This window comes from Microcaecilia unicolor, chromosome 4 (assembly GCF_901765095.1).
Source record: "Microcaecilia unicolor chromosome 4, aMicUni1.1, whole genome shotgun sequence".
NCBI lineage: Eukaryota > Metazoa > Chordata > Amphibia > Gymnophiona > Siphonopidae > Microcaecilia > Microcaecilia unicolor.
In genome coordinates, this window is record NC_044034.1 from 266,508,500 (window position 1) to 266,521,945 (window position 13,446).

The 13,446-nt window shown below is 43.8% G+C and overlaps 1 protein-coding gene across 1 annotated transcript in view; it reads right to left on the bottom strand.

Moving 5' to 3' along the window:
• F10 (coagulation factor X) overlaps positions 1 to 13,446 on the bottom strand; it is a 42,713-nt gene that overhangs the window by 12,536 nt on the left and 16,731 nt on the right. The window contains exons 4-5 of the mRNA XM_030201527.1: positions 8,618 to 8,731; positions 2,231 to 2,362 (exon numbers count right to left, since the gene is read on the bottom strand). Coding sequence (XP_030057387.1) covers positions 2,231 to 2,362; positions 8,618 to 8,731 — 246 coding nt within the window. The remainder of the gene's footprint in view (positions 1 to 2,230; positions 2,363 to 8,617; positions 8,732 to 13,446) is intronic.

Genomic DNA, 13,446 nt, shown 5'->3' on the forward strand with positions numbered 1-13,446 from the left:
ATTAATTTGTTATCTTGAAGCCAATTGGTGAGCAATTTAAGATTTTGGTTAACATCGTGGATCATTTGGGTGTCTGAATAATCCATGGTATGCAGCAGTTGAATGTTGTCTGCATAGATAAATGGTGTGAAGCCTAGAGATTAGGCTAAGGTAAGTAGGGGTGCTAGGAAAATGTTAAAGTGTGGGGGGAAAGTATAGATCCCTGCGGGCCTCCTGAAGTGGAAAGCATTTGGGTAGATGTTTCATTAAGGAAGTGGACTATAGCAGAGCATGCAGAAAGGTACGAATGAAACCAGGAAAGTGCTGATTCTCAGATGCCTATATCAGTAAGTCTTTCTGGAAGTATAGTGTGATCTACTAAGTCGAAGCCAGAAGAAAGATCAAGTTATAGTAATATAACAGAATTGTTACAGTCCAATCTACGAAGTATGAAAGTAGTAATGACAAGTAATGCAGTTTCTGTACTATGGTGTGGCCTGAACCTGGTTTGGTTAGGATGAAGAGTATTAGTTTTTGTTAGAAAATCTTGAAGCTGAGAGTGTGTTATGGTCTTTGCAATCTTATTAAGGAATGGAAGATTGGCAATGAGGTGATAATTACTTTTATCTGTTTTGGATTTTGATGGATCTTTTACTTTTGGTTTCATGATAGCTATCTTCCCGGCTGCTGGGACGGTTCCCGAGGAGAGATAGGATAAAATCATATGGTGGATAAACGGGCCAAGTTCTATGTTGTTCTATAGGATTGTAGGTGTCTTACATATTCAGGTATAGGACTCAGAATTAAAAAAAAAAAGAGCCGACATGGGATTTGAACCTGGGTCCTTGGTTCTGAATCCACTGCATTAACTGTTAGGCTGCTCTTTAAATCTGCATGCTGCTCTATTAAGAATGTCCATTGTATCTGAAGCTGTCATACAGCCCAGTGTCCCTTGCCAGTTTCACATTTAGGGGAGATGAATGGGGACAGTAACCACTGGGGGATTAAACAGGTGTCATGCCTTAATCCCTCCAGTGGACAGCTGCTCAATCAGTGCACCTTTCTGTAACCTGGACATGCCAAGTACCATATCTAAATAACAACATCCATTTTTTTAGACAAGGATGTCCCTATGCCTTCTGTGATGAGAGTAGGAGTCCATGTTTTGGTCCATCCCCACAAAACACACCCAGACCATGTCCCTTTTTCATATGGACATACTGCAGTGTTAAATGTTCATATCCTGCTTTACATAATTGAGATCTGAACATCCATGTAGTATGGATGTCTAAATGCCAGTTTTCAGACATCCAAAACAAGAATAGGGCTTCTAAAATAACCACCATAGTGTTAATCTGGCCCTGTTCCCTCTCCTCTCCGCCACTTCACCTCCGTATTCTCACATGGTCCAGTATTTCCCCCTCTTGTCCCCTCCTAAATGGTCCAGCATCTTCCCTCTCTTCTCCTTTCTTTCCCCTCTCCCTTCCTACCTATTCATCCCATCTAGCATCTCCCCCTCTTAGATCCTCTACATAATTCAGCAGCTTCCATAGCCTCTCTTGTCCTACCCATCCCTACTCCACATGGTCCAGTTTCACCCCTTTTCTCTCCTTTTTCCCCATTCAGCATATTCCCCTGTTGCTCTATAAGCCTCGTGGCCCACCCGCCTTCTCTCAAACCTCCCTGCTATGAGACTTCAAGCCAACGTGCTTTTTAAGTCTCTGCTGGGTCCCGTCTCCATGTCAACATGAAATATGCATCAGAGGGGGGCGGAATTTGACAGAGAATTACAGAGCACTTTGGCAAGGCTGGCAGTGTCTTGCTTTTGTTTTAATACTGACATTGGCAAGGTAAGGAGAAGACAAGAGAGGTTTGAGAAGTGGGAGGGGATAGGGAGGTACTCCAGTTCAATGCCTACAACCTGCAGCATTTGGGAGGTCAGTTCCCCACTCATCTTTCCAAACTACATTCATGCCTCTCAAGAGGTGTTTTATAGCTCCATGCAATCATGTGACTAAGCAAAGCCCAGAAAGCAACTAATAGTCTAGGAGATAACATATGTTGAAGCAGCACTTTGACAACAAACACTTGTCTCCCTGTTGTCTTGTACCAATTTAAGACCGCAGTAATCCACTTTCAAGATAAATGAGGACAGGACAACTGGAAAAGTACTGATTGACCCAAAGTAATGGAATCCTTGAGATGCGCCAGTCCATTTTCTCTAAACAATGCTAACATCCCATTCTCATACCTGTAGGTGTGCACGACTTGCCATCTTCATGCAGTAAGTATCCCGTGGTGCAAGAACATGTAACAGTTTTTTCTCTAACTTTGCAGAACTGATCACAATCACCATTATTCAAGCTGCAAAGTTGTTGTATAACTGAAAGAGATCCAATTTATTATTGCACATTTATCAACATCAGCAAAAAAAATATTAGTTATTATTTAAGTAGACGTGGAGGGGCATAATCGAACGGCGTCGAACATCTATATGGCCGCCTGTAAAGCGGCGCCACAACCGTATTATCGAAATAAGATAGCCGGCTATCTTTCGTTTTGACAATACGGTCGGAGCCGTCCAAATCTCAGCATTTGGGCCAGCTTTAGAGATGGCTGGCATTGGTTTCCGGCGATAATGGTATTTGGTCATGGGAGGAGCCAGCATTTGTAGTGCACTGGTCCCCCTCACATGCCAGGACACCAACCGGGCACCCTAGGCGTCACTGCAGTGGACTTCAAAAATTGGTCCCAGGTGCATAGCTCCCTTACCTTGTGTGCTGAGCCCCCCAAATCCCCCCCAAAACCCACTCTCCACAACTCTACACCACTACCATAGCCCTAAGGGGTGAAGGGGGGGCACCTACATGTGGGTACAGTGGGTTTGGGGGGGTTGGATGGCTCCCATTTACCACCACAAGTCTAACAGGTATGGGTGGGATGGGCCTGGGTCCACCTGCTTGAAGTGCACTGCACCCACTAAAAACTGCTCCAGGGACCTGCATACTGCTGTCAGGGAGCTGGGTATTACATTTGAGGCTGGCATAGAGGCTGGCAAAAAATGTTTTTTATTTTTATTTTTTTGGGTGGGAGGGGGTTGGTGACCACTGGGGGAGTAAGGGGAGGTGATCCCCAATTCCCTCCGGTTGTCATCTGGTCAATTGGGGCACTTTTTTGAGGCTTGGTCCTAAAAATAAATGGACCAAGTGAAGTCGGTCAAATGCTCGTACGAGCCGGCCTTCTTTTTCTATTATCATCCGAAGCCGGCCATGTCTTAACCACGCCCCTGTCCCACCTTCACTACCCTGCCGACACGACCCCTTGAACTTTGGCCGGCTCTGCGACGGAAAGCAGTTGGAGCCAGCCAAAATCGGCTTTTGATTATACCGATTTGACTGGGTTTAGGAGATAGCCGGCCATCTCCCAATTTGTGTTGGAAGATGGCCGACGATCTCCTTCGAAAATAAGCAGGATAGATATTAATATTCTTAGCAAGAAGGACTACTGTCTGGATACTAAATACATCATCTACATGGGAACTCCATTCAATTTGTTCTTCTTTGGGCAACAACAGTTACAGGCTGTTAGTCTAGTCAATATTGTTACCACAGATGGACTACTGTAACTCAGTATATGCAGGTATCTCAGTGAAATTACTTAGGAGACTGCAGTTGCTTCAAAATACAGCTGTTAGGTTAATATTTGCTGCATCCTGGTTTTGAACATGTGTCCTCTTTTTTGGGAGAACTACATTGGTTACTGATGAACCAAAGGATATGTTTTAAAATTGCATGTATAGTACATAAAGCAATAATTGGTATATCTCCAGAAAGTACTTTAAATGTACGGAATGCCCCAATTTTTCATTCTAACTCACAGCTTTGTTGGCTTTTATAAATAGGGTTCCCCTCACTGCATAATGTAACCTCTAAATCTATGCTGGAATTTACATCTTATTATCTGGGCTAAAATCTGGAATGATCTTCTGATAAATTTAAGACAGATTACAGATCATTTTATGTTTCGAAAAGCTTTTAAATGTTATTCAAACCAGGTAGATCCAAGATGATTTCAAGTTATATTATGTTGTTTTATTCATCTTTTTTATTAATCTTTTGTACATTTTTATCTACAAGCCAACGGTAGTAAGGTGGATAACAAATACTAATGTGGAGGGCCATTTTCTATGTGATGGCTAACTCTGATTTTGAATGTTTGAGAAAGATGTCCAAAAATCCAGTAGCGAACATGACCAGTTTTAAACCAGAAAAATGTCCTATGTTTTGTTTAAAAAATGGCCATTTGATAGAATTTTTGTTCTCAGTACATCTATGTTTTATTCCATTTTCAGAAAAAAAACTGTCCAAGGGAAAAATGCACAAAAACAAGCCAGGGGCCAGCATTCTTAGCAGACTGGCCCGCACAGACATCCCAGCAGAGCAGTGGGCACCCTAGGGGGTAATACAGTGGATTTCTCATAAATGGTCTCAGGTACACATCTCACTGCTTCCTCCTTATACTGTATGGGGAGTCTCCAAAACCCATCAAAAACCTACTGTACCTGACTGTACACCACTACAATTACACCTGCAGGTGTCACCTCTATGTAGGTACTGTAGGTTTTTGGTGGGTTTTGGAGGGCTCACATTTTCCACCACAAGTGTACCACTTAGAGTGGGTTATGGGCCTGGGTCCCCTTCTCTACAGTGCACTGACTGACCACTAGGCTACTCCAGAGACCTGCTTGCTGCTCTAATAGGACTGGACATATCATCTGAAGCTGTCATAGAGGCTGGTATTGTCTGTTTCTTTCACATCTTTGGGAAGTGGGAGGGGTCAGTGAACACTGGGGGAGTAAAGGTGGGTTATGCCTTAATCCCTCCATTGGTTATCTGGTCAATTAGAGCACCTTTTATGATTGAAACGGGTCTAGAGCAAAATGTGTTTTTAGCTCTGAACATTTTCGCTTTGTTCCATTATGGCAGAAAAATGTTCAAGTTTTGGGAATGCCCAAATCCCACCCCCAAAATGCCCTCTTATGATTTGGATGTACTGCAGAGAAAAATGTTTCAAATCTGCGTTTTGTCAAATGCGTTTTGAGATGTTTTTCTATTTTGAAAATGAGCCCAGTCGTATAGTATAGTAAGTTTAAAGTAAATGGCTTGGAGAAGTTCCTGGAGGAAAAATCTATAAAACATTATTATCAAGCAGACTTTGGGAAAGCTGCTGCTTATCCCTGGCCATAACTAACATGCAATCTATCTACTCAAGGGGTAAGCAACCACAGCCCTTAAGGGCCATAACTGAATCAGATTTTCAAGACGAATATACATGAGATTGATTTTCATGTACTTCTTACTTTGTATGCAAACAGGTCTCATTCTTATTCACTGTGGAAACCTTAAAAACCCAACCAGGTTGTGGCTCTTGAGGACCATGGTTGCCCACCCCGATCTACTCTTTGAGATCTTGCCAGGCACTTGTGACCTGGATTGGCTAATATCCAGACCTCTTTTGATCTCTCTTAGACAAGGACACCCAACCCCCCTATCCCACACCCAGCTGTTACTGGGGGGTCCCTAGTGTCTAGTGAAGAGCAGGGGTGAACCCCAGTTATTCCTGCTCCATTAATGTCCAAGGTTCAAAATGGCATCTGTGACCCCTAGCAAAAGGCCCTTTTGATGGTAATTCTATAAAGGTTAGGCACCATTCACGCATGCAAAATCAACATCAGGCCACCCCAAAGCTGGGAACATGATCAGCGGTACTCTATAATGGGAAAACAAGTGCACCCATGTGTGGTCAGGGTTCATTCTTCTAACTAGCTATTTCACTGCCCACACCTAACCACCTACAGCTCCGTTAAATCCCACTCTGCTCCGTTTGTCCCTTTCTACCAAACACCTTCTCCAACCCTCTAAAAACCTGATCCCCTTTCCCTCCTCATCCCAATCTCAAAACCTCTGCACTATCTCTCTGTGCAACATTCAGAAAGTGTGTGTGTGTGTTTGAAGTCCATTTTGGGGGGCAGCACAAGCAGAGATCCAGCAGCAGATCTCTTCAGCTGGCAAAGCTTGGGCTCTCCCACCAGTTGTTCAATAGATGCTGCAATGTTTTTCATGGGGGGGGGGGGGGGGGCTAAGGCCAAAGTAGGGGGCAGGCCCCCTCATGCCCCCCCATGGCTAGGGCAATGAAATGCATATCTTCATTTGGGTGTATCCATCTATCTAACACTGTCCATGTGTCTGTACCTGACAATGTCTGGTTAACCCTGTTTGTCTGTGTGTGTGTACTCCACTACTACAGTTGATAATTGTTACTAGGTGCATATGGTGGAGGTTACTATCCGCCTTATTTTCGAAAGAGAAAGACACCCATATATCGACCCAACTCGGGAGATGGGCTGAAAGCTGATTTTGGGCGTCTTCAACTGCACTCCATCGTGGAAACGACCAAAGTTGACGGGGGTGTGTCGGAGGTGTGGTGAAGGCGGGACTGGGGCGTGGTTATCGGCCAAACAGAAATGGGCGGCTTTCGCCGATAATGGAAAAAAATAGCCGTTTTTAGCGAGAATTTAGGGCACTTTTTTTGGACCCTTTTGTTTTCACGAACAAGTCCTAAAAAAGTGCCCTAAATGACCAGATGACCACCGGAGGAAATCGGGGATGATCTCCCCTGACTCCCCCAGTGGTCACTACCCCCTCCCACCAAAAAAAAAGAACTTTAACAACTTTTTTTCCCAGCCTGTATGCCAGCCTCAAATGTCATACCCAGCTCCATCACAGGAGTATGCAGGTCCCTGGAGCAGTTGTTAGTGGGTGCAGTGGACTTCAGACAGGCGGACCCAGGCCCATCCCCCCCCTACCTGTTACACTTGTGCTGGTTAATGCTGAGCCCTCCAAAAAAACCCAAAACCCACTGTACCCACATGTAGGTGCCCACCCCTTAGGGCTATGGTAATGGTGTAGACTTGTGGGCAGTGGGTTTTGGGGGGATTTGGGGGCTTAGCACACAAGGGAAGGGTGCTATGCACCAGGGAGCTCTTTTACTGTTTTTTGTTAATTTGTAAAAGTGCCCCCTAGGGTGCCCAGTTGGTGTCCTGGCATGTGAAGGGGACCAGTGCACTACGAATCCTGGCCCCTCCCATGACCCAATGCCTTGGATTTGAGATGGGCACCTTCGGTTTCCATTATCGCTAAAAACCGATAGTGCCCAGCTGAAAAACGGCCAACTCCTAGGCATTTGCCCCGCACAACCTGTATTATCAGAAAAAAGATGGGCACCCATCTTTTTTCGAAAATACGGGTTGTCCCGTTCACGGAAATAGGCGCCCACGGATATAGGTGCCCATGGAGATGGGCGTTCGCATTCGATTATGCCCCTCCACGTATTACTAGTGGTGGGAACTGGATGTAGGTGGTGGTGGATACTGGGTGTTACTGTTAGTGAGTACAAGTATGAATGGAAGTGAGTTGTTGCTCCTGTGGGTACTGGCTTGCAGGAGAGAGAGGCAATATGCAGAGGGTATACAGGCCCAGAATCTAAATCTGTGCAGGTTCAGATTTGATAAGGAGATAATAGTACACTTATGCAACCAGCTGGAGGAAAACCTAGAGCTCAAAATGTGGAGGGGACAAGCCCTGTTGTTCACCTGAAAGTCACCAGAGCTCTAGTTTTCTTTGCCACAGGATCATTTCAGACGTCCCTCAGGGCCACAGCTGGCACAAGTAGTAGCTGCCTCACACTGAATTCTACAGGTCTTCCTCCGGAGAGACACATATTCATTTCCTTAAGTAAGAGGCAGAGCAATACCAAACAATGTATTCTATTTATTGGGATTTATTAACTGCCTTTATGGGGGATAGCTGTTATAGATTGCATGCATGCTTTTTCATGCTGTCATCTAGGCATGCCCCAATTTAACTGAACGCTCTTTATAGAATTGCTTTCATATGGCAGTCTGACCCCTAGCAGTAATATTGCGAAACTACCACAAGGAATTGCAGATGCCATCTTGAACCTGAGACTCGATGGAGCAGGTTCAAAATGCACTGACTTCTGCTAACCACCAAGGACTCCCAGTAAGAGCCAGGGGGGATCGGAAGGGGTCTGGATATTGGGGGAGAGGAGATCTGAAGGATAGACATATTGAGTAGGAATTGGAAGGTGAGTTGTTGCTGTTGGGAGCAGCGATTCCAAAAAACTGTTCCCATATTTAACTGGGGTAGGTAGTGCTGCATGCTTTTTTCCCACTGTACATGGTGGGCCATACAAGGGCAGTTCTGCACCTATTTTACAAGAGGATCTACATTTGGCAGAGCCTCTTGTAAAATACTATGGGACTTCTCTAAGTCTTGACCTGGACATTTGGATTACCCTATCCACGTATTTTCTAAAATCTGCCTCTATATCTATTATCAAATTGTTATTTTCAAGGAAAGAACGAGTGCTTTGTTCTATTTCTTTACTTAGGATTCTGGTAGGTCAGAATGTGTCTGCATGTTGTCTTAATTTAGAAGATCTAATCACACAATAACCAATCATAGCACAGGATTTGTAGCCATTTCCCCTCTCTTCTGTAAGTTTCCACTTTAGCCATTATGATACAATAAGAGCAGTAATAAGAAAAGTAGCTTACCAATTTCACAGTTTCTGCCTTCAAATCCTGATAGACACAGGCATGTGTAACTACCAATTCCATCTGTGCATGATCCTCCATAATAGCATGGGTGTGGATCACACTGATCGCCATCTGTAAAGATATAGAGTGATAACATTTAGACTGACTTTCCCTTAGAAAAGCAGTCATAATGTTTGGGCATTGAGACATCACATGATATACAGAGATAATGTTTAGGGTTTTGTTGAAATATGCACCAATAACATTTAGAGTTTCATAAAACCCGTAGAAGGTAATTTTATAACAACTCACCTGTGTGTGGAGGGCAAGTGGGCACTTGTTCCGGGTCGATTCTATAAAGACATAGTTAATTCTACAAAGAAGGCATCAATATTTAGGCCAGTGGTGTAACCATTGGGGGCCTGGGCACCCCAACTTTGGGTTCAGCCCCTCCAAATTTGCAGCACTGGATGAATGGTTGGAGGGATGCCCAAGCCCTGCCAGCTGAAGAGATTTGCTGGCTGTACCCTGCCTGGGCTGCCTCAGCAGCAAGGAAACCATTGGGATGCTTCAGCCGCAGATGCTGTCAGTTCTCAGCATTCTCAGTTCTGAGTGACTTTTTGTTTGATAGATTTTTGTACTAAACGATATGCCTTGTTGAGATAACACTAGAAACAAACATTTTTGTATGGTGAGTTTTATAGGGAAATGTCCTGGATCTGCTCTGCATCCACTGTTGGGGGAGGACCAGGGGGTTCTGTGGATGCAGAATATTTGGGGGAAGCGTATGCAGTGGCATAGGAAGGGGGGCGGTGGGGAGGTCCGCTCCGGGTGCACGCTGCTGGGGGGCTGTCGGCTCCGCTGGTTTCCCTACTCTCTCTGCTCCAGAACAGGTTACTTCCTGTTCCAGGGCAGAGAGAGCAGGGAAACCAGCGGAGCCGATGCAGCTCCCAGCGACGTGCACTCGGGGCGAAGCGGCCCTCCCACCCGTCCCCTTTCCTACGTGAGTGGTAAGAATGCGCTCCGGGGTGGGGTGCATGTGCCGAGGGGGGGGGGGGGTGCGCCATGCTGCACCCGGGGGGGGGGGGTGCGTAGCGACGACCCGCCCCAGGTGTCAGCCGCCCTCGCTACGGCACTGAGCGTATGTATGTTGGAGGACCATGGCTCAATGGAAGATGAAGAGTGCACCCTCTCGTACATATACAGGAGGAGTAGCCAAGTGGTTAGTGCAGCGGATGTTGATCCTGGGGAGCTGGGGTTGATTCCCACTGCAGCTCCTTGTGATTCTGAGCAAGTCACTTAGCCCTCCATTGCCCCATGTAAACTGCTTTGAATGTAGTTGCAAAAACCACAGAAAGGTGGTATATCAAGTCTCATTTCCCTAGCCCTCAACGTGGCCTGAAGTCAGCACTGCTACCCTCATTAATGGGAGTGGAGTAGGTGTGCAGTAGGGGCAGAGCATGGATGCATCAGATGGCTAGTGCTCATCCATCCAACCTGTTGGCCCACCCAAAACCTGCCTTCTGGCTATGCCACTGCGTTCTACACCACTTAGGATTTTGTAGACCTCAATCATATCTCCCCTCAGCCATCTCTTTTCCAACCTAAGATCCCTAACCTTTCTAGCCTTTCCTTATTTGTGAGGAGTTCCATCCCTTTTTATCATTTTGATCACTCTTCTTTTAACCTTTTCTAATCAAGGTGAGGTCATACCATGGAGTGATACATAGACATTATAATACTCTTGGTCTTACTTTCCATCCTCTTCATAATAATTCTTAGCATCCTGTTTGCTTTTATGGCTGCTGCCACACACTAGGCAAAAGATTTAAGCGTTTTGTCTTCAATGACACCTAGATATTTTTCTTGGATGCTGACTCCTAAGGTGGTCCCTAGCATCAGGTAACTATGATTTGGATTCTTCTTTTCATATTTATCACTTTGCATTTCCCCACATTAAATTTCATCTGCCATTTGGATGCCCAGTCCTCCAATTTCCTAAGGTCTTCCTGCAATTTTTCACAGTCCGCATGTGTTTTAACAACTTTGGATAGTTTTGTGTCATCTGCAAATTTAATCACCTCATTTGTTTTTCCAATTTCCAGATCATTTACAAATATGTTAAATAGCACTGGTTGCAGTACAGATCCCTGTGGCACTCCACTGTTCACCCTCCTCCATTGAGAAAAACAGCCTTCTAACCCTACCCTCTTTTTTTCTGTCCAATAACCAATCTACAAAAGAACATTGCCTCCTATCCCATGACTTTTTTTTATTTTCTCAGGAGTCTCTCATGAGAAACTTGGTCAAAAGCTTTCTGAAAATCTAGATACACTACATCAACCGGCTCACCTTTATCCACATGTTTATCCACACCTTCGAAGAAATGAAGCAAATTGGTGAGCCAAGACTTCCTTTGGCTGAATCCATGCTGACTCTGTCCCATTAAACCATGTTTGTCTTTGTTGTGCTTTATAATAGTTTCTACTATTTTGCCCAGCACTGAAGTCAGGTTTACCAGTCTGTAATTTCATGGATCACTCCTGTAACCCCTTTTAAAAATTGGCGTTATTGGCCACCCTCCAATCTTTAGGCTCTACAGATGATTTTAATGACTAGCTACAGATCAGCAATTTCATGTCTGAGTTCTTTCAGTACCCTAGGGTGCATATCAAGCAGTCCAGGTGATTTACTACTCTTTAATTTGTCAATTTGGCTCAGTACATCTTCCAGGTTCACTGAGATTTCTTTCAGTTCCTCTGCATTGTCACCTTTGAAAACCATTTCTAGTACAGGTAGATCTCTTGCATTTTCTTCCTTAAAGACCGAAGCAAACAATTCATTTAGTCTCTCTGCTATGGCCTTATTATCCCCGAGCATCCCTTTTGGTCTTTGATGATGTAATTTTGTACTATTCCCATACCGGACTTGGCGAATGCCTTCATGGTATTATGTAAGCCACATTGAGCCTGCAAATGTGTGGGAAAATGTGGGATACAAATGTAACAAATAAAATAAATAAACAGTCCCATGGATTCTCTCAAAGGCTTTCTACTTCTGTTGTACCTGGAAAAGTTACTATGAGTTTTTGCCTCTGTTGCAAGTTTCTCTTCATATTCTCTTTTAGCTTTCTTTCTCAATGCTTTGCATCTAACTTGCCAGTGCTTATGTTGCTTCTTATTTTCCTCATTCAGATCCTTTTTCCATTCTTTGAAGGATGTTCTTTTGGCTCTAATAGCCTCTTTCACTTCATCTTTTAACCATGCTGGTTGTCGTTTGCTCTTCTTTCCACCTTTGTTAATATGTGGAATACATTTGGTCTGAGTTTCCAAGATGACATTTTTAAATGCGCCCATGCCTGATTTAAAGTCCTAACCTTTGCGGCCAATCTTTCCAGCTTCTTTTTAACCATTTTCTTCATTTTATCTTAGTTGCCCTTTCGAAAATTAAATGCTGCCATAGTATATTTCCTTAGTGACTTCACTCCAAATATCAGGTCAAATTTGATTATGTTATGATCACCGTTTCCCAGCGGACCCAACACCGTTACCTTTCATACTGTGCCCTGCATTCCACTAAGGACTAGATCTAAAATAGTTCCTCCTCTTGTCGGTTCATCGACCAGTTGCTCCAAGAAGCAGTCATTTATTACATCTAGGAATTTTACCTTCCTAGCACTCCCTTATGTAACATTTATCCAGTCAATACTGGGGTAATTGAAATCACCTATTATTATAGTATTGCCTAGCTTTCCTAATTTCTGTAAACATTTCTTCATCTGTCTGTTTATACTGTCCTGGCGAAAGGTAGTGCAGCCCTATCAGTATACTTCTTCCCTTCATACATGGAATTTCTATCCATAGGGATTCCACTCTGCTATCTGTTTCATGTAGAATGTTTATTTTGTTTGACTCAAATCCCTCTTTAACATTTATTTATTTATTTATTGGGATTTATTAACCAACGGAGGTGTACAGCAGTGCAACCCTCCCTCCAATTTGATGTACTTTATCATTGCAATATAATTTGTATCCTGATAACACAGTGTCCCATTGATTGTCCTCCTTCCACCAAGTCTGTGAGATGTTTTTAATTTATCTACCTCTTCATTTAGTGCTATATACTCTAACTCTCCCATCTTATTTTTTAGGCTTCTAGCATTTGTATAGAAACACTTCAAATTGTGTTTTTTCCCTTGCATTAACAAGTTGCTTAGAAGTTGATGAGGATAATTTGCATTCTTTACTCTGCTCTCCCCTTAAACACTCCCGGCTTTCTTTCACCATTATTAAAACCTCTGTATTGGGATTCCCTAAATGCACTGTTCCAATAGTGCCTTGGGAGGTGATTCAGCATTTACTGGCTGCATAACAACAGCAGCACTCTCTCGAGTCTGTCTTTTTGTTGTTGTTGTTGTCAAACTTGTATGCATCACTTCTACAAAGAGGCCAGTGAAGTGTATTAAAACTGTAATATAGGCCTGCTTTATAGGTAGCCCTTTCCATAATGCATTATCATGTCTTGAAAGAGCAAGTGTACAGGGTAAGAATCAACCTCTGCTGTTTCTTAAATATGATTCCCATATTGAGGGATTGGGGATACTCCATCTGTTGAAAGGCCCTTGCTGAAAAAAAAAATTAGCAGAAATGAATGCAGACTGAAACACAATCCTCGGATTGGAATTGGAGGGTGTCGGCCAGCCATTCCCAACCCAGACCTTAGGGCACACCTAGTCCCATCAGGTTTTCAGGATATCCACAATGAATATTTATGCAAATCTATCTTATGCCCATTTACTGTGGATATCCTGAAAACCCAATGGGACTAGGTGTACCCCAAGGACTGGA